The 25,283-nt window shown below is 46.6% G+C and overlaps 1 protein-coding gene across 5 annotated transcripts in view; it reads left to right on the top strand.

Moving 5' to 3' along the window:
* Jade1 (jade family PHD finger 1) overlaps positions 1-25,283 on the top strand; it is a 53,126-nt gene that overhangs the window by 19,746 nt on the left and 8,097 nt on the right. For all 5 annotated transcript variants that reach the window (NM_001415052.1, XM_087622253.1, XM_087622248.1 and 2 more), the window contains exons 3-9: positions 5,295-5,380; positions 7,988-8,145; positions 9,985-10,172; positions 13,068-13,279; positions 16,323-16,490; positions 17,461-17,577; positions 20,803-21,324. In NM_001415052.1, the coding sequence (NP_001401981.1) occupies positions 5,295-5,380; positions 7,988-8,145; positions 9,985-10,172; positions 13,068-13,279; positions 16,323-16,490; positions 17,461-17,577; positions 20,803-21,324 (1,451 nt within the window). The remainder of the gene's footprint in view (positions 1-5,294; positions 5,381-7,987; positions 8,146-9,984; positions 10,173-13,067; positions 13,280-16,322; positions 16,491-17,460; positions 17,578-20,802; positions 21,325-25,283) is intronic.

Genomic DNA, 25,283 nt, shown 5'->3' on the forward strand with positions numbered 1-25,283 from the left:
CGCACATACACACAGATCTCCATCCAAAATAACCTTTGCTGTGAGGGGCCATTTTCCCTCTCCTATTATGTTCTGTCTGTTCATCTGGAAGGTTAAGCTGGAGTGCCACCATGCACAGCTGGCTCTTGGCTGCACGCGGGACTCTGATGGTAGTTGTGGGGGATAGGAGTGACTGTTGCCAGACAGTCATCTGTAGTTTTGCCATGCAGTTGGTTCAGTATGGAACATATGGTGGATGGTGGTGCTTTATGTCTGACTGCTCAGGGCAGTTATGGCGAGTGTTAATGGTGAAGAGCAAGTAGCTCTTAGAGGACGCCAGGCCTCTCGGCAGTGTGTCTGCGTAGTGAGGCTGTGGACTCATCTCTCCTCCTTCCCTAGCAGCTAGTTCGTGGTCATTGCATTGGGGCCCCTCCCCTGTATAGACTTGTTTGGGCATAGTAGTGGCATCTTTCCGCTGTCTCGGTGAGGTCCGCTTGTGCTAGCTTTCCATGCCGAGCCTTGCTTACAACAAGGGCTAGGGCTGTGCACTGGCCACCTCCAGCGCCTCTCCAGCCTGCAGGCCTGATGGGATTTTGGCACAATGTCCAAGTGAAGGAGAGGCAGCTGCAAATGTCAGCATGGGGCCACAGCGCCAGCCCCAGGAATAGCTGCTGCCACTGGCTTCTGAGTGAGACTGCAGCCCATTGCTTTGTTTTCTGGCCCGGCCCAGGGGAACAAGAGTGTGGTATTTACAGTTGGGGATGGATGGGCCTTTTCTGTGCCAGGTGCCAGCCCTCATCTGCTGTAGGCACTGTTGTTGGTCCTTCTCCAGCCGCCCTGGAAGCCCATCCCTACAGTTGGGTGAAATACTGATAGGGTGTTTGTAGGCAGTGTCTGTGATTGTTAGGCTCTGGGGACTGGCTAGCCTGGCCAAACTCTGCAGTTAGACCCTGTGCTTGACTACGTCTGGTGGAGGCAGGCTCTTAAGTTCCTGCTTCCTTCCTTCTACCCAGGCTTCTTGGTTCTTGGGAGTCTGGCAAAAAGGTGGGAAGACGTCCACCAGTTAGTTTCATTATTTCCAAAGATTTCATTTTATCTGCAGAGACTAACTGGAATAAAACATTCCTTTTGAGGCTGGAATATTATTGGTTGTCTGAAGCTAATTTTAACTCTGATCTATATCCTTACAAACTTTCCCTATAAAAAAAAGAAAAAAACCTAAATATTATTTAAGGAATACTGTGAAACTGTACGCTTTTCAGAAGGTAGGAGTGAGTTGGTCCACAGAGGCTAGCTGAGTGAGGAAGGCTGCAAGAGCTGAGGCCGGTGGAGGGTCGTTCCCGGCATACGCATCAGGCCGATCAGGTGCTGTTTGTGTAATTTCAGTTGGGGATTTATGTGGTATTACTTTATTTGCCCAGGGCAATGTGTTGGGTCTGCATCCTGATGCTGGACCATGGCACTCAGCATTGCTGGACTTGTGTAAGTGGTTTTAGTTCTAAGAGCAGAAGCTTGCTATGCCTCAGACATGGAGAGTCACCTCTGGGGAAGTGGGGAGAGGGGCTTGGTGCTTTCATAGGTGGGGCTGCTTCCTACTGTGATCTTGGAGCCTGTTGTAACTGTGCTAGTCCCAAATGTTCTGTCCTAATGGAAGTTAAAAAAACAAACAACCAACAAAAAACAATTTTTCCCCCTTCTTCTCAGTGTTTGAGATAGTTTAACATAACTGTTGTTACTTGAGTACTGTATACATAAAGAAAATTTAAGTCAGATTTGTCAATAGTGAGGACTTAGCTTTAGGTAACATTCTTGTGAGTGGCCATCATTTTAGATGTTACTGCCAAGAGGATTGCTTCTCTGCTGAAGGCAGAAGAGAGGGAAACAAAAGTTAGTGTACTTACTGTATCTTTATTTTGAGACAGCGCCTTCTGTTGTCCAGGCTAACCCCAAACTTTGTCTAGTGAGGATGATCTTGAACTCCTGACTCCGCCTCTCAATGATGGTGATGATGGGTGTGGTGCCTGATGGTAAAGTTTGCCTTCAGCTGTCAGGTTGGACACAAGAGCAAAGTGGAATACTACTGGCTCCTTGTTTTCGCCCTACTATTTTTTTTTACATGTCCAGTCTTTGCTATAGCATGAGTTACTTTTAGATGTTGAGACCTCTCATTTCCCATTTGACAAGCCCCTGCTAATTTTATGCTATAATTTAATTAATGAGGAATATAAATAATTACTATGTTATTAGGGTTTTTTGAGACTGGATCTTGCTAAATCACCCATGCTGGTCTCCAGCTTCTGATGCTCTTACTTTAGTCTCCCCTGTTGCCAGGATAGCAGCATACTCAGCTGGGAGTGTTGTAGGAGCATCCTGGTGATACCCTCCCAGCCTGGAGAGGATGGCTCAGGGGGGTACGTATGGGTATGGGGCGCTGCGCTGCTGTAGTACCTTTTGACTTTCAGAATGTGTTGTGGATGGACAAGCATTCCACAAGGGAACATTGGCCCCTACACTTCTGAAAGGTGTCTCATTTTCTGGGAGCTCAGAAACATCTTTGTACTAGGTAAACCAGGAATGTGTTCCTTGCGTCCACCATCTTCAGCTTTAGGTGTGCTATGATGGTGTCCCTTAGAGCAACAACCAGAGATTCCTGAGTGACATTTTTAAGTAGAACAGCTATCCACTATCCAGAATTATACTTACTGAGAACTTTCTGTGTGTGTGCATTGACTGGGTTGAACTATGAATGCTGAACCTCTCATACCTGTGTGCTCTCTGTGAAGAAGTGACTCCCTGTTGCAGGGAGGTCTCATGGCTTCCTGTTCTGCTTGTTTGCTGGGGTCTCCATCCAGTCTAGGATTTCTGTGTCTCAGCAGTGGAAGGGGGGTGGAGATTTTCATACTGTGAGTGGTGCTTCTTAGTGGTGATAGCTTTCTCATAGTTTTGTAATGGATAATTTATGTATAGCAAGCTGCACATGTTTAAGTGTATGCTTTGAGAGGTTTAGCCGTGTTTGCATGTATTATGTCATCAAAATCAAAATAACATGTCCCTCCAACTTTGCCCCAGGCAGCCACTGATCTGCTGTCGGTATAGATCTTCATTTTTCCGAACTTTGCATCAATGCAATGCACCTTGGCCTGCTCTGGCTCCTTGGATTCATTCTCCGAGTGTACTTATTTCAGAATTTATCCATGTTACACAGAGCAGTGTTTCCTACCCATCTGTTTATAATGTGTTCCTTTTTATTGCTGGCTAGTCATTGAAGAGATGTGTCATATTTTATTTATCCCTTTACAGTCTGGTGGTGGATTTTTAGGTTGTTTCTGGGTTTTTTATTTTTTTACTTTCTTTAGGATCCTTATATTTTTATATCATCACTTTTTCTTTCTTCCTCCAAACCTGTTGTACCCACACTCCCTCCTGTCTTTCACATCCATGGCCTCCTTTTCTTTGGTTTATAACCAGTAAATGTTTCGTTTTTGTGCCTATTTTATATATCTAGATCAGGGTTGTGGGGACGTAAGAAACCTCTGGCAGGCAGAGAATCCTCTGTGGACTTCACCCAGCCACTTCCTTCTCATTGATGACCAGCCTCCTTCGCTCTGTGTGTGTGTGTGTGTGTGTGTGTGTGTGTGTGTGTGTGTGTTTGTTTTGGTAGTCCCAGTGCACTGTGCACTAGGCTGCACCCCAGCCCCACTTCCTGCTGAATCTGAGCACCTTCTGAGGTAGTCACAGGAATGTCACAAATCACAGTAAGTGACGACAGCCATATGATCTAGTACTGGGCCTCAGAACTGGTATTCAAGGAGCCCTCTCACAGGCCCTGTAAGCTGCGGTTGAGAGGCATATGTGCAGGGTCTGTGTCTTAAGTTTGTTGATGTCTGTCTGCTGATTCTGGGCCAGTAAGGGCTTGAGTGACAGGGTGTTTCATTACTAAAAAGGTGTCTCTCTTAGGCTTTTGCTTTTTAACATCTTGGGGGTTTGTCAGTTTCTGAGAAGTGACAAGGTTCAGTGCCTGGTTGCTGTAGTTACAGACAGGAGGCTGAAATGAGTTATCAGTAAGTTAGGGAAGAAGTGAAGGGGTTAGGGGTACTATTTCCAATCAGGTTGCAGTTGTGTGCCCTCAGAGCAGAGCCAGTATAGGTGGCCATGCCACATAGGAGGAGGAGGTGGTGGCAGGGAGGGGGATAGGCAAGAGGAGCCAGGGTTTTGAGGCATTGTAGTAAGGCTGTTGAGGCTAAGAACTTGGCTATTGACTGGCCGAGAGACCTGAGCAGGAAGCAGGATAATGGCCCGTGGGTTTCTGACCTCTTTTAGAAAAGGCCATGGGGCTCAGTTTAGGGGATGGAACAGGTGGAAGTGAGCAGAGCTTGGGTTTGGTTTTCATGCTGCAGAGCTGACAGATTTTAGAATGACTCAGAAGTTGATGTCTCCCACCAAGGTGATATGGGGTCTGCAGTGAACAGAGCTTAGTCTTAAGAGCACAGCTCTCAGGCTCCCTGGGTTCTGGTTAGAGACTCTGGTTAACTATTTCGGAACTGCCTGCCCCAGGAAGGAAGGCAGTCTAGTCTGGCTTGAAGGGGGTAATTCAGACAGGAGGGGCTCTCAGTGCTACAGAAAAGTTTCAGGCCTGGTGACACTTAGGATTTTGGGTTTCCTGGTGAGGAAGGGATTGGGGCACCTCACAAGACAGATGTAGTAGCTGATGGATGATAAAGCTGGGTGAAGGTTTCTGTCCTTTCTATGCCTTGTGGAGACAATTTTTTTTTAAATGTTGTCATGACCTTAGGTTGAGCCCAGTGATCCTGGCATTAGACACTTGGTTGAAAACTTGGGGAATATTTCCTAGTTTGTTGTACTGCTGGGCTTTTGAGCATCTTGAGCCCAGCCTGGAGTATGCTGCACGGCTCTCTTTGCTCACTGTTCATGAGGAAGAGAACCCTGCACAGTGATCACCTTAAGCCTGTTTGGAAAATAACTGGAAAGAAAGAAGGAACCCACGAGAGCCAGGGCGATGGCGTGGCAGCTTGTTGCTGGTGGTTTATCGTAGGGGAAGAACCTGACACCTCGGTGACCGGCACTTCTTTTTGGTCTGTGTGCTGTGTGTGAGGATGTGTAGACTGGAAGTTGATGATAGAAGCTCAGAGCCGTATGCAGCTAGACGGCCGGCTGGATCCGCGTGCATACATCACTATGCCAGCTCTTTACTTAGGTGCTGGGGACCTGAACTGGCAAGCACATCACCACTGAAAGAGTGACCCTGTGGTTGTTTTTTTTTTTAATGGTTCCTGTTTGGATGTTTGTTTCCTCAGGCTTGTCAACGACGTGGTCCCAGCATTCTCGGTCCCAGCATGGGAGGAGTACCTGCTCTAGACATGAAGATCGAAAGCCTTCTGAGGTACTTCTGAACGCTTGCTTGCCTTGATCATGGGTGCTGTAGTAACAGTGCATGCGAACCTGCTGTCCCCATTCCTGCCTCATGCTGTGCAGGTCTGGACAAGAGCCCCGCTTTATACTCGGACGAGATGGTGAGAAGCAGATGTGTGCCTTGTTGCAGGAATAAGTGGGCTGGTTATAATTAATACACATAGGCGCGTCCATGCAAAGCATGTGGCACGTATATCTATGGTGCGCAGTGGGTGTTAGCTATTATTATTAATTGTATTCTTTTTCCTTCCTCTTCCATCTTTGCTGGCTCCCAACAAGTTTTCCTCTGGCCAGGACATGAGCGGGTTCAGCTGCTGCCAAGTCACTGCCAGCCTCAAGTTAGTTTTAGCCATGAATTTGTGACTTATTTGGCAACAACCCTATGTGATTCTGAGAGTTTCGTTTTGGGGATTATGCTTAAGGCTTTCCCCGTCTTTCCCAATTTGTTTTCACATTTTATGTTTCCCCGATGCCCTACATTTCGTTGTTCATTTCCCTGCTAAAATTGTTTGTAGAGGCATCTCCCTGCCGGCCTCGGTTGGTTAGGAGCCCCTGCTGTCCTGAGACCTGCTTTCTCTCGGCCATCGCTGGCTCTGAGCATGCAGCCCAGGTGTATGAGCCTGCCAGGGTTCTCACAGAAAGCTGTGGGAAAATTCTTTTGGCACTGCACTGTGTGTGGGATGACCTCAGTTGGCTTATGGTGTGATGGCCACACAGCGACAGGTGTTTCTCAGAGTCCCTTCCGATGCTCCCCTCGAATAACTGGAGAGTGCCTTGTCCAGGAGCGGAGGAGTGTCTTGGTGATGGAGTAACATCCCCTGCCAGAAAGCAGTAGAGACTGGGTCTAGGAGCACTCAAGTTACTGGCCGTGTGTCTGTCTTGACCTACAGTGCGCATTTTATTTCTTATGTCATTGGAAGTCTCCGCTCCTGTATTTAATTCTCCCATTAAGGGCTCTGTAACTCCTACTACCCCTTTCTGGCATCTATACTATCCTGCTGGTATTTCAGCCTGGGAGTGGGATTGGAGCCCTCCGAGCAGCAGGCGGCACACCCTGTCCTTGCCTGGTCTGTGTCCAAGCTTCTGAGTACAAACTGCGTTGTACGTAAAGCACTTGGGTTGCCCTTGGTGTCTACCCTCCAGCACCTGAGTTTTGGGCCAGAGCCTCTCCTAGGTCTGTAGGAATGGAGCTGCCTTTTCTCATCTCATTCCTCAGCCTGATTTCCTTTCTTTGGCAAATTTGCTTGTTTTTTGTTGTACAGCTTATCTGGGCCCTGTTTTACCTGATTTGCTGGGTGTGGACTCGTAGCTTTGACTTTAAAGGCCTTTTCCTTGAGGTTGGGTTGCTCTAGGCTCATCACCATGTCCAGGGGTTTGTGTCTTATGGTGAGATTTTTGCAGAAGGTACAGTCAGGCTATTGCTTAATGGGACTATAGAATCTGAGAGTGGCGTCCTGGGGCAAGTCCAGTATTGAAAAATGACAGCCAGAAAAGTGGCCTTTTTATTCAGACCCTGTCCTGTGCTTTCGTAAGACAAAGTTTATTGAAGAGAACACCAGCCTGAAAAGCCATCCGGTGAACAGCGTGACTCATGCTTAGCAGCACAAGAAAGAGCTTCCTGTCCTGAGTGAGGGAGTGCATCTTTGTGACTATCTGCACTGGGCACAGCATACAGATTCAGGCTCATGTTGTTCTTGATCAGGGCTTCCTCACACACGTCCTCAGATAGAAGTTGTTGAGGAACAGGCTGGACAGGGAAGCAGTGTGTAGACCTGGCTGCCAGACAGGGTGTGCTATATACATCAATCACCCTGTTGATTTGGATGCCTGGGGCCCATGAGTCCACAGGGGAGCCGAGGTGGGTGCTGCCTCTCTTGCAGTTTGCTTTTCTTCGCTGTTTGTGCTGAGTTAGGCTGCTTTCTTGGGATGAGTCTTGATGGCATGAAGACAGAGTTCTGTCTTCCCACAGAGACTGCTTCCAGGTCGAGGTATGGGCATCGTCTTATGTTGCACTGCGGTGGCCTAGTGTTTTACTCCTAGATGTTGGCAGGCCTGCATTTCTGTTAGCCAACATGGACCTTGCACTCACCATCCTCCTGCCTGCCTTACAGGCTTGCCCCTCAGGAGACTGGCTGCTTCTCAGCAGTTAGTTTAGAAGATGGTGACCTCTACCGGGTGGTTCTAGATTTTACCTTGAGGTTAATTGGCTAATGAAGTTTTGTTTTTAAACATGGGCTCCAAAGAGAGCACTCCTGAGTAGCATTCTCTGAAGGTTTTCCAAGAGCCTGTGTTCAGCAGCCTTTGGCGAATTGAGAGGCCTTGGAGAGGGGAGCAGTTGTGTTTTGTGCAGCAGTTATATGGATGTAGTCATTGCACCCACATCTTGTGTTGGTTGAGGGAGCTGGAGCCACATCAGTCCTGGGTGGGTAAAGGAGTGTCAAGTGAAGGGTTTCTGTAATAGGACAGACTTACTCTGTGTGATACTGTGACCTTGATACGGGCAGCTCCGTGGTGACCTTGCAGCTGCCAGTGCTCTGAGATGAATGCAAATGCCACTGTCCCTTTCTCTTCTTCCCAGGTGTTTAGGACGGACCTGATCACTGCCATGAAGCTGCATGACTCCTACCAGCTGAACCCGGATGAGTACTACGTGTTGGCTGATCCCTGGAGACAGGAATGGGAGAAGGGGGTCCAGGTGCCTGTGAGCCCAGGGACCATCCCACAGCCTGTGGCCAGGTAGGCACCTAAGGAGAGACAAGTGCTTCTCTACTCTCCTCTCTGCAGGCATAGAGGCTAAGGGGAGACAGTTCTTCAGTTAGCAGTGCAGTAACATGAGGCCTCACAAGAGGCAGAAATGTAGAAACAGCTCAGGCGCTAGGACGGTGAGTTAGAGGGCAGTGGCCTCTGAACTTAGCACATTATCACAGGGGGTGCTGCTCTCTTACTGGAGAATAGAAGGTCCAAGATGTTTTGGGGTGGGTGGGTGAAGTCTGATGTTACTGGCTGTTTCTCTCTGCAGTCTATGTCATTTCTCAGAGTGGCTTTGTGGGAGCCTTGGTGGCCTTGGTGCTTCCTGCAGTGGCTGATGGTATTTGAGGCGATGACAGGAACAGAGGAGACTGACAGTCGGACAATGTCAGATGAGGAGTTTGAGCTGTGGACAGGCTCTTTCCAGATGCTGGTGCTTCCTCTTGACCTCCTGCCGTGTCACTCACCTCTCCCAGCATGTCCTAGATGTTCCTTTGGGACAGGCTGTGTCGAATTGGTACCTTTTTTCCCACTCTTGCATATAGTGTGTCCTCTGAGAGCATGGAGTGCCTGAAATCTCTGCCTGGCTTTGCTGCCACAGGATCTGTCGGCTCCTTGCTGTGTGAGATAGCCTCTCTTTCCATGGACAAAGAAGGACTAATTCACCTCTTGGTCCTTAACTCTGTGTCTCCTTAGACACTTGATTGGTTTACTTACCATCATTTGGGATCTGTGTTCAGATTATAGTATACTATGGCTAGACAGGCATAGGTGAGCACTAGGAGTCACCTATTTCTTCAGACGAGGGTCCTGGTGTGAAGCAGGGATCAAGGGGCACAGGGTGGGTGGTGCGTATGGTCCCCTTTGACCAGCACCAGCAGGCTGTCAGTCTAGGAATCCTGTGTAGTGCCAAGTCAGCATGAAAATGCCCTGATAGATAGACTGGAGCCTTTCACTTGACACCTGTTCTTGCTCAAATATAGGAGGAATAAATCCCTTCAGTTTGCACATCTCTGTCACACAGATAAGTTCCTCCCGTCAATTCCAGGGTGATAAAACCTATAAACTCCGGACATCCTGTTGGTGAGAATGCATGTGGTGGAAAATAGATGTAGAAGGACTGTGGCCACAGAACCTGTAATGGCTGAGAAGAACCCTTGGCTCTGAGCCTGAGCTGTTTTGCGCCTTTTATGCTGTTCCTGGTCTGGCTAGGGTGAGGTGGAGTTCTCCAGTTGTTCACAGGTTGTAAGGTGTAGAGGAATTGTCTGGGGTCATATGTCCCTGGAGGAGCATGGGCTCTGGCTCTTAGAATACTTAGGAATGGCAACAACAGCCCAGTGTTCTCACTCAATCTTTTTGGAAGGCGAGAATTCAGAGGTGTCCCTTGTGGTCCTCAGTGTGCTGTGCACATCCAGCTTGTGGCTGTCCCTGAGAATTCAGTGCTTAGCAAGTTCTTTTCTATTCTGACAACTTCCAGGGGCAATGAGCAAACCCCAATAATGGAAAGAGATTTGGAAATCAACTCTTGCAGTACAGGGGTTTTTTTTTTTTTAAGTTTGGGAGCAGATCGTGTTGGAGACATGGTAGTGTGGTGGTGTGCTAGGGAGGAGATGGCTTTGGAAGACCCAGCATCTGCTTCCATTCTGAGTACTTTAAAAGACTTCTAGCTGGGGGTATTGTTGCCATTTGGTTTTTAGATCCTTAGACTGTATGAACATAGGGGTGATCTGGGCTTGAGGGTTGGAAGAGGAAGTTGCCCTTGGCCTCTGACAGTTTCTTGTATAGGGCAGAATGAGTAATCTGGCTACTTGTTTTCTTACTAACCAGGGTTGTGTCTGAAGAGAAATCACTCATGTTCATCAGGCCCAAGAAGTACATCGCGTCGTCAGGCTCCGAGCCCCCAGAGCTGGGCTATGTTGATATCCGGACACTGGCAGACAGTGTATGTCGGTATGACCTCAATGATATGGATGCTGCATGGCTGGAACTAACCAATGAAGAATTTAAGGAGATGGGTAAGACTGTGTGCTAGTTCATTAACTCACATTGAAGAGAGCTGTTCAGTCCGTAGTGACTCATGCAGAGTGCTGTGAGAACTTGAAGCTCACTCAGTCAGAGTTCCAGAGACCAGATTGTGTGGCTTTGGCACTTGTGATGAGACACAGAGTCCACTTGGGACTCCTAGAACAGTGGTGGGTTGAGGGGAGGAAGCCTGGCTCATTTTGGCTACAGTGACTTGGATTCCTGTCCCTGTCTGCTTCCACCCTTACTTAACCATACGGGAACTGCAGCCCAGGGACATCAGCAGGAGGACTGGGCCAGGGCCCTGCTCTGCTTTACTGCTGTGATGCCAAAGTTCCACTTTTATTTTTTTAACCACCTGCAGCCTGCTGTGCTCAGAGCGAACCTTATAAGGTCAGCCCCAAACCCTCTTGCTTTTACCTCTTCAACTCTTTCCTGGTTTTCTTTGAGTGACGTGTGACCCTGGCTGAGAGCCCAGACTTGGATAGTTTCTCTGCTGTTGGACCTCCATACCACAGTTACCTGCATGCCATGTTTGGCACTTGTGATGAGACACAGAGTCCACTTGGGACTCCTAGAACAGTGGTGGGTTGATGTGGAGGCTGGGATGTTCTCCCTATGTTCCAGCCTTCCTTCCCCAGGGTTGTCATAAAGGTTTGTCTTGAGTGTCCCGGGACTCAGTGTAAAAGACATTTGTGTGGTGAGAGCAGGGTCAGGAAGTGTGATGGCTTGGGCACATTGTGACAAGTCACGTGTGTTTGGCTTCAAAGTTTGGAAGGGCATGAGCTGTTTAAAGTTTGTGTTCCCATGGAGGCTGCCTCAGCCTGACTCTGAGAGCAGCTTTTCCTGAGCTCACCAGCCTGTTGACTGGGCCTGACTGTGACCGAGTTGAGGACGTTGGTATTTTCTACTTGTTGCTGAGATGTGTTGACAAAGTAGATTTCCTGCTCTTGTTCCCTGCTTTAAGTATTCATTAGTATAGAACAGTAGCAAGCTAGGGGTGGCCTTAGAATCTGTCTAAGAGGCTTTGGGGAATCTCCTGTAACTGAATGGTGTATTGTGCCATTGAAGAAGATTTAGTTTTGTCTTCTGAGCTGGCCAAATGCTTTACACTGTCTATATAAAACCACTCAGAAGACTGTGAAACATTTGGCAAGTTGTAGGCATACAGTTAAGGATACTGTCCAAAGACCCAGCCAAATGACTGGCCATGCAGTGGTTTAAATACTAAGAACTCACTTGTTTGGGGCATTAGTTAAGATACACTAATGTTGCAGAATACAAGTTGAACACAAGTTTAAAGATGTTTGTCCTGGTTGCTGTTGACCTTTTTCTGGTAAAGGTTAATTAGAAGGCAAAGCAAAGTGAGGTGTATCCACTAGTTAGAAGGCACTTGGGGAAAAAGCACCGGGTTAAATATTTCATCATTTAGGTGGTTGCTTCCCAGATGGGTATAGTGCTTACAACTGTGCATTCTCAATACTTTCTCCATTAAAGAAAAGGTTGGTCTCTGTGTGTATGTGCTTGTGAGTATACAGCTGTGAGATCAGGACATCTGTGAGATCAGGACATCTGTGAGATCAGGACATCTGTGAGATCAGGACATCTGTGAGATCAGAACAGCTGTGAGATCAGGACAGCTGTGAGATCAGGACAGCTGTGAGTGCAGGTTGGTTCTTATGGAGCTCAGAAGAGGGTGCTGGATCCCCTGGAGTTGAAGATGCAGAAGGTTGTGAGCTGCCCTACATTAGTGCTATGAACTGAACTCTGGTTCTCTGAAAGAGCAGCAGGTGTTCTTAACTGCTGAGCCACCTTTCCAGCTCATCTCCAAAACCTTAAAACTTAAAAATGTGATTTTATAATAACGTGAGTAAGTTACAAGCTCGATTTCTATTTCTTGCCTTTCCCCCTTTTGCCCCCCTTTCCAGGTTGTACAGTGTTACTTACACTGGCCTGAAACTCATTATCACAGACTTCATGTATTACAGGCATGAGCACCATGCCCAATGCTGTCCTTTTTTTAGGACTCCTTTCTGTACATTTGCTCTCATTTAAGGCAGTTTGGAGAACACCTCAGCATAATAACCACTTTGTTGATATTTTTTCTTATTTAAAAGGCTTTATTTTAACTGTATATGTGTGTGTCTGTGGGTGTGTGCAGGTACAGGGGGAGGTCAGAAGAGGGTTTCAGACCTCTTGGATCTGGAGTCACAGACGGCAGTTGTACGAATCCTGGTGTGGGCTGGGATTCCAACTCAGGTCCTTTGCTGTACCCGTTCTTGGTCTCTGAGCCATCCCCCAGCTCCCTCAAGTTATTTGCTGGTTCTTGTACAAAGAAGTGTGTTGTTGCATTTTATTTAACTCATAGTGAACTGGCTTCTTTGCCCCAGACATTTACTTGTGTTCGACTTTCATGGATCTAATTAACTATGCATTTCAGTTGGGTGAATTCAAAAGTGGGGAGAGATAAGTCAGTTAAAAACATGAGGATGTTTGCTGTGAAATCTGCTTTGGGGAACCATTTTAAGCAGCAAGAAAGAAAAAATTAAAAACAAAACAAAACCCGAACAGCATAATATATGGTCCTGGCTTTCTAAGTCAGATTAGTGTAGGCAGTAGTGGGAAGGTGCATTCAACAGTGCGTGTATTTAATATCCTAAGATACTGCTGAGATTGTTTTGTGTTTTACTTCTTTCTTTGTTGTGTCTTCCATAAGGCATGGAGGTGTTATCTGTGGACTGGCCTCAGAGTCATACGTGCAAGTTTCTCTGGCACTCAGTTACCTTTATTTGTGTTTTATTTCGAAGTTTAAACACACCAGTGTTGTTTCCTCATATTACTTATTCCCGTGCACTTCCTCAAGTGAGGTTTGTGGTCTTCCCCTTCAGGGATGCCGGAACTGGATGAGTACACCATGGAAAGGGTCTTGGAGGAGTTTGAACAGCGATGCTATGACAATATGAATCATGCCATAGAGACAGAAGAGGGCTTGGGGATCGAATATGATGAAGACGTTGTCTGCGATGTCTGCCAGTCACCTGATGGCGAGGACGGCAACGAGATGGTATTCTGTGACAAGTGTAACATCTGTGTGCACCAGGTAAGTGGGCTGGGCCGCATAGCCCTGAGCGAAGCTTTGTGGTTCTGGGCTGAGCCTTGTCAGCCAGCCTGTACTGCCTGGAGTCCAGGATGCTTCCAAATGGAACCACAGTTGTTGTGGTTTAGGAGAGTCTTATCCTGACCATAATCCCAAGGGATGGGTCTCTACCTTTACAGCCTGTGAAGGCACTAGGATTCAACTGGGAACACAGGAAAACAAACCCATGCAAAAGGTGGTTAAACTCTACCTTAGCTTCTAACTGGGGTGACTAAAACAATGGAAGCTGCCTCTGGAACTCAGAGTTTTGTTCTTCCTTGTCTCTTCCTAGCTAATAGTGGATTCTTGTCAGTCCTTGGAGTTCTTGGTTGTAGCTACCATTAGTCCCCATGCTGTCTTCCTTCTGTGTCTGCCTAAACAGAGTTATCTCCTTATACAGTGCTGGTCTTGTTAGATTAGGGGCCTGCAGAAGAACTTGGTGGGTGCTTATTACTGTCCTTCAGTGAATTTAGAAAGCTTAAGCATAGATAATGGGGCCTCTCATCGCTCATGTAACTTAAGGGATTATTATGATTATTACTGTAATTATTATTATTAAGAGAGTGTGTGAGCGTGTGTGTGTGTGTGTGTGTGTGTGTGTCTGTCTGTCTGTGTGTGTGTGTGTGTGTGTGTGTGTGAGAGAGAGAGAGAGAGAGAGAGAGAGAGAGAGAGAGAATATGAATACTTGAGCTGGGCAAGTAGGTACCCTGAGCCAGACTGGGGTCCTGGAAGAGCGGCAAGTGCTTTTAACCACAGACAGAGCTGTCTGTCAAGTTGTGTATTTAATTTTTAATACAATAATAAAGCGATGTGGATTTGTGTAGGGACATGAGTACTATGTACTTGTTTGATTTAGAATGCTGTCCTGAAGTGCTTTTCTGTGAGGTTATCAGTGACACTGAGTTTTAAGAAAACATGGGCAAAGTGGAAAGTTGCTTAGGTGACCTGAGCTTTGTGTTTTGTTATTGTTCTTTGAAATATCCAGGCTGGCCTGCAACTCTGTATAGACCAGTGTAGCCTCCAACTGAGATAATCCTCCTGCCTCTGCCTCTGCCTCTTGAGTGCTGAGATCACACATGCTCACTGCCACACTGGAGATCTGGATTACCCTTTTCTCTGTAATTTGCCTCTAGGGCTTTATACAACTCTGAGACTTCACCAGCTGTGGCCCTGCCTCAGCTCATCTTCACAGGGAATCTTGAGACAGACCATAGTGCCTTGCTGAGTGTCTTGCCTTGGAGTCCCCGTGGTAGGGTGTGTGATGTGAGGCCAAGTGACTGCTATTGTTGCTGCTGCCTGTCATCTACCTAGTGACCCTGTAGTCTTTTTACATTTGCTCTGTTACAAGATTCTGCTTGAAATCCAAGTTGTGCTGTGTGCTTTAGAAATGTGTAAGCTGGGGCTGGGGATTTAGCTCAGTGGTAGAGCGCTTACCTAGGAAGCGCAAGGCCCTGGGTTCGATCCCCAGCTCCGAAAAAAAGAACCAAAAAAAAAAAAAAAAAAAAAAAGAAATGTGTAAGCTGCCATCAGGGCTGCGTGCCAACACCTTAGCATGTAGGTGGCAGAGTTGGCCCTGATGACATGGGCTTCTGCTTCTTCTGCTCTTGACACTGTACGTTCATTTTACTTTTGGTGAGATTCCTCCTGGTTTGTCTGTGAGGCATGCTCTATTAGTGTAGATGTCTGTGAAGCATACTTTATTAGTGTAGATGTGTCTTTCCAGTGAATGAAATTCTTGCTTCAAAGGCAACTCTAGACTACCTTGGTGTTTGAAACCTTCCTGGTACTGTTTAGATCTGGTAAGAACATTGCCTGTAGACTGTTGACAGCGGCTTTTCGTGGCCTTGTGGCCCTCTCAGGGCGATGGTGTTACTGCTTCTTTGCTGTGTTCTGCTCTCATTCTTGTGCTTTGCTTCTTGTGTTCCAGGCGGTCAGGGTTCATAGTGGCTGTGCTTTTTCTGTCTGGAGAAATAGAGCCAGGTTCCTGTGACTTCCTGACTTCCAGTTCATTTAAGGATAAAGTTGTGAACTGTCTGGGTTTGAAGGGCTCTTTGAGTGCACTCCTGGTGCCACTGTGGGTTTGTTTATTTACTTCCCTTATTGAAACATTTGCTTTTTCTTTCTTTAAACCAGCATAATGACTTCAGTTGTAAAAGCCTTAATTTCTGCAGTTTGTGCTGTCTTGTGTAATTTTGCCAACTTGTGCAAAACAGGCTTTGTTTTAAACATCAGTGAAAGAAACCAAACTCTCATTTTGAAGTGTCTTGTTTTCCTATGGCTGTCTGTCTGTCCACGTAGACGCTGTTGGACTCCAGTAGGTGGAATGTGTCCAGCCTGAGCAGCAAAGCTCCTCAGTTGGTCGCCCAGCCGTTGTCACCTCGGCAGTCCGAGAGCATCTTGGTCCTCTGTTTTGTGTCATGCTGGTCATGAAGGCAGCGGGAGCTTTAGTGTACCCTCTTGAAGCCTCACAGCCAGGTTGGAGCTTCATGTGGATTGATCTCGTGTCCCACAGCAGCACTCATTACTTTAGAATTCTCTCCTCATGTTCTTGGACCACCTGTGCTGAGCAAACATGCAGTGTCTTTGGAGCGCAGGCACGGGTGCTTAGAGGTGGACTGACGTATTTCTTCAGGGCTTAGGATCTCAGCTAGGTGGATATGGGCATGTCTACTTTGTGGTTCTGTAAAATCCTTCTAGATTGTTTTTCAGTTCATAAATATGGGTTGAGCGATGCCCCACAGTAAGCACTGACTGCTCTTCAAGAGACAGAGGCTTGATTCCTGGAGCCCATGTTTGAAGCTTACATTACAGACGGCTGTAACTCCCGTTCCAGGGCATCCAGCACCCTCTTTTGACCTCTGTGGCTGCACAAACATAGCACAAGCATATATAGAGGTGCAAGACACCCATACACATAAGTAAATGAACAAGTAATGAAGTAAATAGACAAAGATCAAAGAAGAAACATGTCTTTCTTTTTCCGTCCTTGGTTGATGTTGTCTTACAGGCTTGCTATGGAATCCTTAAGGTGCCAGAGGGCAGTTGGCTATGCCGTACATGTGCCCTGGGAGTTCAGCCAAAATGTTTGCTGTGTCCCAAGAAAGGCGGAGCTATGAAGCCTACCCGCAGTGGAACCAAGTGGGTCCATGTCAGCTGTGCCCTGTGGATCCCTGAGGTGAGCCTGGTTTCTAATAGCAATTTAGTTGAGACCATCCTGGTTTTCAGTTGGAGATGGGCATGTGGGTGGGAACCACGCAGGCAGCATCAGAACTGCTGGGCCATACACACCTCTGTCCTCAAGCTGACCCCGGGCAGTGTGGGTCTGTGGAAGGGCATCCTGGAGGCAGCAGTGGCCTGGGCTACAATTGGTGGTGTCCACAAATCATCCCACCTTTTCATTTCTGGAAACCCTCTTAGTTGACAGCATTCACAGGGCCAGGCCTGGCACCTTCATGACTCTGTCCTGAGGGTAGCCATGCTACTATGTCCCTGCCAGTTTGTGTTTGGCAAACTACATGTGCAGTACCACAGTGCCTTGAGGTCACACTTCTATGAGTTTTATTTAAATTCTTCTTCAGCTTCAACCTTGTTAATTTCAGGTCTGGTCTAATTTATTTCCAGTCCCAGACCTTAACTAATTTAATTTGCATGGCTTGTGATGAGACTATCATTTGTCATTCAAATACCTGTGTTTTTAGTCTGTGATTTGCTGCATTTTTTTTCTCCAGAGGAAAATTGCCGGGGTGTGATTTACATGGAAATTTCACTGGATTTTTGGTTTACTATTAACCAGTTTGCAGTTGAGCATTCCATATTTATTTATTTTGCTAGATTCTTACTTTTAATGTAGTTACATGTTCTGATGTAATATATTTTGCAATGGGCTCTTTTTAGTCCTGACACATTCTTGTTAATCTAGAGTCTTGATATACTGTGCTACAATAAGGTAGATGTCTATGCTGTCAGATACGTGAAGGAAGTGAACACTTGGAGACAGGTTTTTACTGACTGCAGGCTGGTATCAATGGGGGTGATCTTTGGGCTCTCCTGCTGCTTGTTCAGAGCTGGATCCTGGGCTATCCTCAGGTCTGTGTTACGATTCTGATTAACTATATCATTCCCACCTGCCTATTTTGGATCTTTAGGTAAGCATTGGCAGCCCTGAGAAGATGGAGCCCATCACAAAAGTGTCCCACATTCCGAGCAGTCGATGGGCGCTTGTGTGCAGCCTCTGCAATGAGAAATTTGGGGCCTCCATACAGGTAACAGTGGCTCAGTAAGAGTGACTTTATTTTCCTCTGCTGTGGTAGGGAGCAGGCCGGGTGGGGCGGGAGCATACACAGCATCAGATGGTTAGGAAGAGGGAAGGTTATCTGGAAACCCACCCAGGGTCAGAGGCAGTTCCAATTTGTCTGACCCAAGCCTAGTAGAGTCCCCTTCTTTCCATAAGCAGACATTCCTGGTAAGAACCCAAGTCTTACATACTCTTGGCTGTGGCACTTGAGTTGTCTAGCCTTCCATCGCAATTGCATTATTACTCCACACAGACCAGAAGTCCTCTGGGGATGCCAGAAGCTGAGGTGTTGGCAGGTGGATGCTTTTACATAGGGAGGGAGAGTCTGGAACTCTCTGAATAGAGAACGAACACACACACACACACACACACACACACACACACACACACACACACACTCTGGAACTCTCTGAATAGAGAACGAACACATACACACACACCACACACACACACTCTGGAACTCTCTGAATAGAGAACGAACACATACACACACACTCTGGAACTCTCTGAATAGAGAACGAACACACACACACACACACACACACACACACACACACACTCTGCTGCCCTACTGAACCAACCAGCATGTAAAGAGCTAATTGCATTTGCATGATCAGGTGCAGATAAGTGTGGAAAGTCAGGAGATAGGCAGAATTAATGGGAAAATGGTGTCTGTGTGTTGTCTGTGTCTTCATGTTGTCTGAAATTTACGAGTAATTGATTTCTGGGACTCATGTTGATATCTAGTCGGTTATGATTCAAGGTCTAGAATGCTGTGTTGAAGGTCAATTCCGACTCTGCCATGGACTTAAATAGGCCTCAGATTCTTTCTGTTGTTGTTGTTTTGAAGTCTGGTGGGCAGAAACACTATTTGGGCAGCTTCTATCAGTGTAGAGAATACAACAGGCACAGGCATGACTTGACAAGTGTGGTCCTAGCTTTAAACAAAATTTCTTCATTTGTCAGAATACGCTATGTTTTGGTTGAGCAATGATTCCTTGAGTAAGGTACAAGTGACTGGTATTATATTCTTTTCTCTTTTCGTTTTCTTTTGTTTCCTTCCCCCCACCTTTTTTGGGGGTGTTGGTTTGGTTTTTCAAGACAGGGTTTCTCTGTGTAACTCTGGCTGTCTTGGAACTCATTTTGTAGACCAAGCTGGCCTTGAACTCAGAAATCTGCCCTCCTCTTCAATTAAAGGCGGGCTCTTTTCATTTTCTTAACAAGCCCAAGGTTCTACTTTTCACTATTACTGTTTCTACTGCTGTTCAGGCATCTAAAAACATTAATGAAAAAGTAGCAGGGCAGGCATTAGGCAGCTAAGGAGATTTGGCCTTGGGGATATTAAAGTTGTGATGTTTGTTTGTTAGTAGAATCTGTTGAATACTAAAATGAACTTGGGCAAAGGAATAGAGGAGAGGTCAAAAGGATTTGAGTGTCTGGCATGTGTGCAATACACATGCACAGGCACATGGCATACCAGGGAAAATGGCAGCTCCTGTGCCTGTGTTAGCTGCCCTGAGCACATGAACCCTGCTCCTTAGCTGATGTTTGGTGGGAGGTAGATGAGAGCCTTGCTTATCTTTCAAGGAGAGACAGTATAAGGACATTTCTGTTGCCATTGACCTCTTTTCCCAGAGCATTAATTTGAAAAGGGGGCCAAGAAAGGCAGATGACTTTTCATATCTTCACAAAATAGATTGATTTTTATTAAAAGAATTCCTCTCCGAAATGTCTGCAGCTGGGAAGACTGGTTTATGTTTCTGTAACATCTGTTTGCTGAGTCAACCCGAATAGGAAAACCCAGAGGAAGGCCATTTGGCATCTTTTCAAAGTCCTGTGTAAATACTGCGCTGCAGCTCATTTCTCTTTAAGGTTAGAATGCCTGGGTTAAGTGTAGTTTAAGGCAGACACAGATTGCGCCTCAGTCATCTGCTTCCACTTTACTTCTCACTCGGCTTCCTGCTGCTGGCGGGGAGAGGTGGTGTGTCTCCATGATAGTGGCCAGGTGTGTCTGCGTGTGTTCTGCCACCAGAGCTGATTTCACGTTTCTTGTAGTTGAGGTTATTTATAAAGATACAGATTACTCATGGTGCATATGCTTTAGGTGATTGGAATTTGGGATGGTGAAGGGGTTTGAGTTTTATAGTAAAGGATTAAATTGTGACTGGCACTTAGTCGAGTCTTAAATACTGAAGTGAAGAGGGGGAAACCCAATTCTACTTTCTCTTATTATGTGATGGCAGGGTCTGTTGAATGAGTTTAATTAAGCTTTTCAGCTGGCCCAGAGCACAAGCTCCTTGGTTGTCTGTGCAGCCCTGGCATGCCCCAGGGATCCCTTCGCCTCACACAATACAGTTGCTTTTAAGGGACTGGCTTCAGCCTCCAAGAGGTACCTCTTTCGAGGGATTTGCTCAGTGAGATCAGACGGGAGAAGTTAATCACTTTGCTCCTGCTGGCCAGAGGCTTGTGTCTGGATCAAAGGCACTAAATTGTAGCCCTGTGCTGGCGGGGAGTGAGCAGTGTTCAGTGCATCTTGATGAGGCCTGGCCTCTGTGCTGACTTCCCTGGGGCCCACAGGAAGGGAACCTCTGATGCAGTGGTGATTCCAGACCAGCAGGGAGCCTTTCTCCATCCTTCCTGAACTGGGTTCTTGTCTCTCATTCTACCTTCCTCTGGTGCGATCCCTGGATGCTACTTTCAGGAAGTCTGCTTGGATTTACTTACCTGAGTTGGGACCTTTTCCAGGTAGAGGGGTGGGGGTGGGGTTACACTGAGGATTCACAAACCGATCACAAAAGTGTGTACTGAGGAGATTGCTATTCACATTTTTTATAAAACTGACTTTTCAAGTCTTTGAGAACTAAATTAAGGCCTCGGAGTATACTGAGTACATAGAGCACATGCTCTTGGGGATTGTGCCACCTTCCCCTACAGGAGCCAGTTGTACAGCCTTCCACCTCCTCTGCTCTGAGATTTCAGTGCTGTGGCTCTTTCAAGCGAGCTATAGTTTGGGCTCTGAAAGCTTTACCCTGCATGGTCCCTCAAATTCCTGGCCCTACTTCCTTTCAAACCTGTTGATCTTTGTCAAGCTTTTCTGTCTCAATGAGTGTTCCTTTGTCATCATATGTGGTGGCTAGCAGTGGGGGGCTCTTGTTGCCACTGCTCTGTAACTGTCTCCATGTGTTCTTTACAGTGCTCTGTGAAGAACTGCCGGACAGCCTTCCATGTGACTTGTGCTTTTGACCGTGGCCTGGAGATGAAGACCATATTGGCAGAGAATGATGAAGTCAAATTCAAGTCCTACTGCCCAAAGCACAGCTCACACAGGAAACCTGAGGAGAGCCTGGGTGAAGGAGCAGCCCAGGAGAATGGGGCCACTGAGTGTTCTCCCCAGAGCCCTCTGGAGCCCTTTGCTAGTCTGGAGCAGAATCGAGAGGAGGCCCACCGTGTGAGTGTTCGCAAGCAGAAGCTACAGCAGCTGGAGGATGAGTTCTACACCTTTGTCAACCTGCTGGATGTGGCCAGGGCCCTGCGACTGCCTGAGGAAGTGGTGGATTTTCTGTACCAGTACTGGAAGCTGAAGAGGAAGATCAACTTCAACAAGCCCCTCATCACTCCAAAGAAAGACGAAGAGGACAATCTAGCCAAGCGGGAGCAGGATGTCTTGTTTAGGAGGCTGCAGCTGTTCACGCACCTGCGGCAGGACCTGGAGAGGGTAATGATTGACACCGACACCTTATAATGACTTAGAGAAGAAGATGTAAAGAGGCGGGCCCTTGCCTAGAGATGATAGCCAGTCACTACTCTCAGATCCTTGTACACGCTACAGCATGAGGTCGTGTTGGTTAAACGTTTATGGTCTGGTAAACTCATTGCAGTGTGCAAGGCTGCCAGTGTGGGAGCTGCTTTGTGATTATTTCTCCCGTAATCTTTACTGTTCTGCAAGATCAGATGGGGTGTACCTTCATCCCGTTCCCTTGTCCTTGTAGAGCTGGAGGGACTTGAGCACCAGGAACATGACCATGGCTTGACTCAGCATTGTTTTTAGAACTGGGATGTGTCTGAATTATGGGGGCAGCAGTAGGGAAATTCTTGTTCAACCCGGGGAGACATTTCCTAGGAGTTGATGAGGGGCTCATTAGAGAGCTAAGCACTGCTTCCTGCTGACTCATCTTTGCTTCTAGGCTAATTCACAGGAGCGTTCCCAGCTCTGTTGTGGAGCAGAACAGGCTCTGGGTGCTGATGTGTGTGCATGGACTTAATACACACCTATTACAGAAGACAGTCTTGGCAGTGAGGTGCTAAGTCATCACAGAGGTTGTGTACATATAGTGTGCGATTTTGTGTGTGTGTACATCCCTCTCCGGCTTATGTCTTTGTGTGTGGGTGATTCCTGGTGCACAGGGCATTGGGTTTGTCTGTGGAGCCCTTAGCAATCTCAGTACACTACATACATATACACACGAGTTTATCACACTCCTGGGTTGCTGATTAAGTGGCTGTTGGCAGCCTGGAGCCTCAGCTGCTGACACTTCCCTCAGCTATTTGTTGCTTGGTGCCTCCCCCACCCTCCATTACCTCTGGAGTCCCTGTCTGGACCTTTTTTCCTGCTACAGGAATAATTAGGAGTGGACTGTCCTCCCCAGGGTCTCCAGCTCCCGTAGGTGGTTTTTGACCAAGGCTTGCTAATTGGGGCTGTGTCTTCAGCACCTTTCACACCTACTCCCCTGACTGCTACCTACCTATTAAATTCATTAGTGTGGCAGAGATGGTATGCAAGTTGTCTGGCCTGAAGCAGCCTGTGCCGAAAGGTACCCAAGTGGCCTGAAACAGCTAATGCATATCTCCCTCAAGCCCCTCACTTATTAGAGAGGAGTGATTCATCACCTGCTTGGCAACTGAATCTGACTCATAGATGATTTGAAATGAGAGTGTAGGCAGGGGAGTGCAAAAGTACTTGGCCAAAAGGATCAGTTCTCACAGCGGCTTGCACCACCTTTTTAGAGATGGGGTAGTCATGAAAGTATTTGTTAAGTGCTCATTAGAGGCCCTTTTAGTGCATCATCTAATGCTGGCTTCTTGTGATCCTTTTCTAGACTTTGATAGGGTAAGGTGGTGGGTGTTAGGCTAAGGGGAGGTGGGAGCAGGTCGGTGAGGCTCTTACAGGCCCCCTGGTGGTCAGTTCAAAGAACCACATGCACTTGTGTGCTATTGAGGAGAAAGGGATTCAGGGTAAATGAGTATTATGGTGAGAAACTACTATCGTAACCCAACAACTGCTGTAATTGGGGTGCATGGAGTCAGACAGTTCTTGGGAGGGAAGGCAAGAAGTCTCATGTTTTGACTGTGTTTGTTTCACAATCACCACAGAATAAAAGTGTAGAAAATGCTTGTGGTGTATTAACTCTTTTTCTGTATTTAAGTTACTGAGATTAACATATACTTATAATTAAATTCTAAACTTTTCGGAGTCGTCATTTTACTTTTAAGTAGAATAATGCCTACGATGCATAAGGGAATAAATCAGGATTTGTGTGCAAGAGTGCCTGTGTATGTGTGTGTGGGTGGCATTACTTAACATTTATTATTAAAAAGTCTAAAGTTTTAATGCATTCAGTGTCAGTTTAAAGTGGGTTTATTTATAATGACGAGTTATGTTTTCCTCCTTTGCCATGAGGGCTGTCTGGAAGCTAAAGTCTATGCAGGCCCTGGAGAGTTGTACAGTGCTTTACAATTATAAACGAGTGCATCAGACCAAGGGCAGGACTGACAAAAGGAAAGATCCAAAGTTACAATTCACTTGTTTTCTCAAAAAGTTAGTGATCTGCCTATTTTCATGAACTATTGGTACATGATAGGCACTTGAGCCAGTCGATACAGGTGACTGGACTGGAGGCATGTGCTCGTCCCTGAACAAGTGAATAGCACTCATCATGAATGCAGGTGACTCAGTGATTATGTTAATTGCTCTTTCTGGCAAATTAACAAACACCTTGGGGGGCTTGCACACCTGGGTACCAGTTCTGGACCAGAAAGCTACATAACGGGAATAGATAGCAGGAGGCTCTAAAGAGAGATGGTTGGTGATGATGAGTGGCACTTCACTGTCACCTCACTCTGGAACTTCTGACTACCTCACTGGATTACTAGCTTGGATAAAGACATCATTCTTCACTACCTGTAGTTTGTATGGAAAGTCTCCAAGTCCTGGGGGTCAGTCCTGTGCACTTGTGCCTCAGTGGAACAGAACTTTTTGAAAACTCAACGAGACTTCAGTTGTCCCTGATCAAAAATGCATGGGAGGCGCTAATATGGCAGGCATTGCATAGGGCTCAGAAAACCCACTGCAACTATTCCTGCCTGTTTTGCTGCTTGTTCTCAGGGTGCAACAGTAACACTCTGGAAACTTAAAAAGTACAAACTGGAGTGGGGGCGGGGGGATCATCTTTGGTTCTCTTTGCGAACTTGCCTTAAGGGGAACGTTGACCTGGATTTGGTAGGTTTCGGTGCCTGCTGCTGGCAGCTGAGGGAAGGTGAATTGGTTGAGTAGTCAAGCTCTCTGGGCAGAGACCACGTCTAGATTTCTGACAAGAATTCCTTCTTTTGTTGTTTTGTTTACTTTGGGGTACTTAGCTCTGCCGTGGTCAGCCAGAGATGGACCAGTTAGGCCTTATGGATCACAACTGGAAGTTACGGCCTTTTTACTTTGTGGGTTGATTTAGATGTTATTCTTCTGAGGTCACTGGAAAGAAAGGCTGTTTGTTTTTTTTTCCCTTCACCAAGGCTATGAAAGCCTTTCCTGGCATGGAAGCAACCAAGGTTGAGATTCCCTGCCTTCCCTTTATTTTCATGGATCAAACTTGAGTTGAATGTGAGTGTAGACTATACTGTCCATTTCATGTTTTCCCAGAATCACATTCTTCATGGAAAGCTGGCCTCTTTGTGCTGTCAAAGGTTTGAGTTTGTGATGAAGGTTTAGGTTTGATTTCTTTGTTTCTGAGTTTCCACCCATAATCTCATCTGGGTGGAATACTACTTATCAGAGAGAAAATTCTGTTAGTCACTTCCAGTCCCAAGCTGGTTAGGGTTTCTCTAAAGAGCACTTAACTTCCTTGCCTGGGTTTGGCTACCTGCTAGGCAGGCCCAATGACATTATATTTAACTCAGACTCGAGTGATTTTCTTTTTAATCTTTTATTAACCAAAACAGATTCTAATAGTATTAATCATAAGTGATTAGGGTAGAAATAGAGACAGGAAGACCCTGATGATGAATATTAGGGTCAGCAAAGCCCAGTAGTGTTTCCCTTCTCCCATATCCTCATGTAGGTCCCAGCCTTGAGCACAGCTGGGATTGTGAGGATGGAGAAAGATCTGAAGACTGAGGGAATATCTGCATCAGCCAGTGGGCAAAAATGCATGGCTTGTGCCAAAGATGCAGCTGGTGACCTTTGAACTTGCACTTACAGTAGCATATAAGAAAGACTGCTCAAAAGGATGTATTTTTAACATGCCATTGATGGTAGCCAGTGGGGAGCATGCAGTTACTTTCCACGTCTGCCACTGCCACTGAGGGTGGTTGAGGTTTTATGGGCGTCTTCCTGAAGAAAGGTTTAATTGTTCAGCAGTGGACTGCACCTATGTTCTGTCTTTAGGCTCATGCAATTTAGAACCA

This window comes from Rattus norvegicus, chromosome 2, assembly GCF_021556685.1.
Source record: "Rattus norvegicus strain SHRSP/BbbUtx chromosome 2, alternate assembly SHRSP_T2T, whole genome shotgun sequence".
In the NCBI taxonomy this organism is placed as follows: Eukaryota; Metazoa; Chordata; class Mammalia; order Rodentia; family Muridae; genus Rattus; species Rattus norvegicus.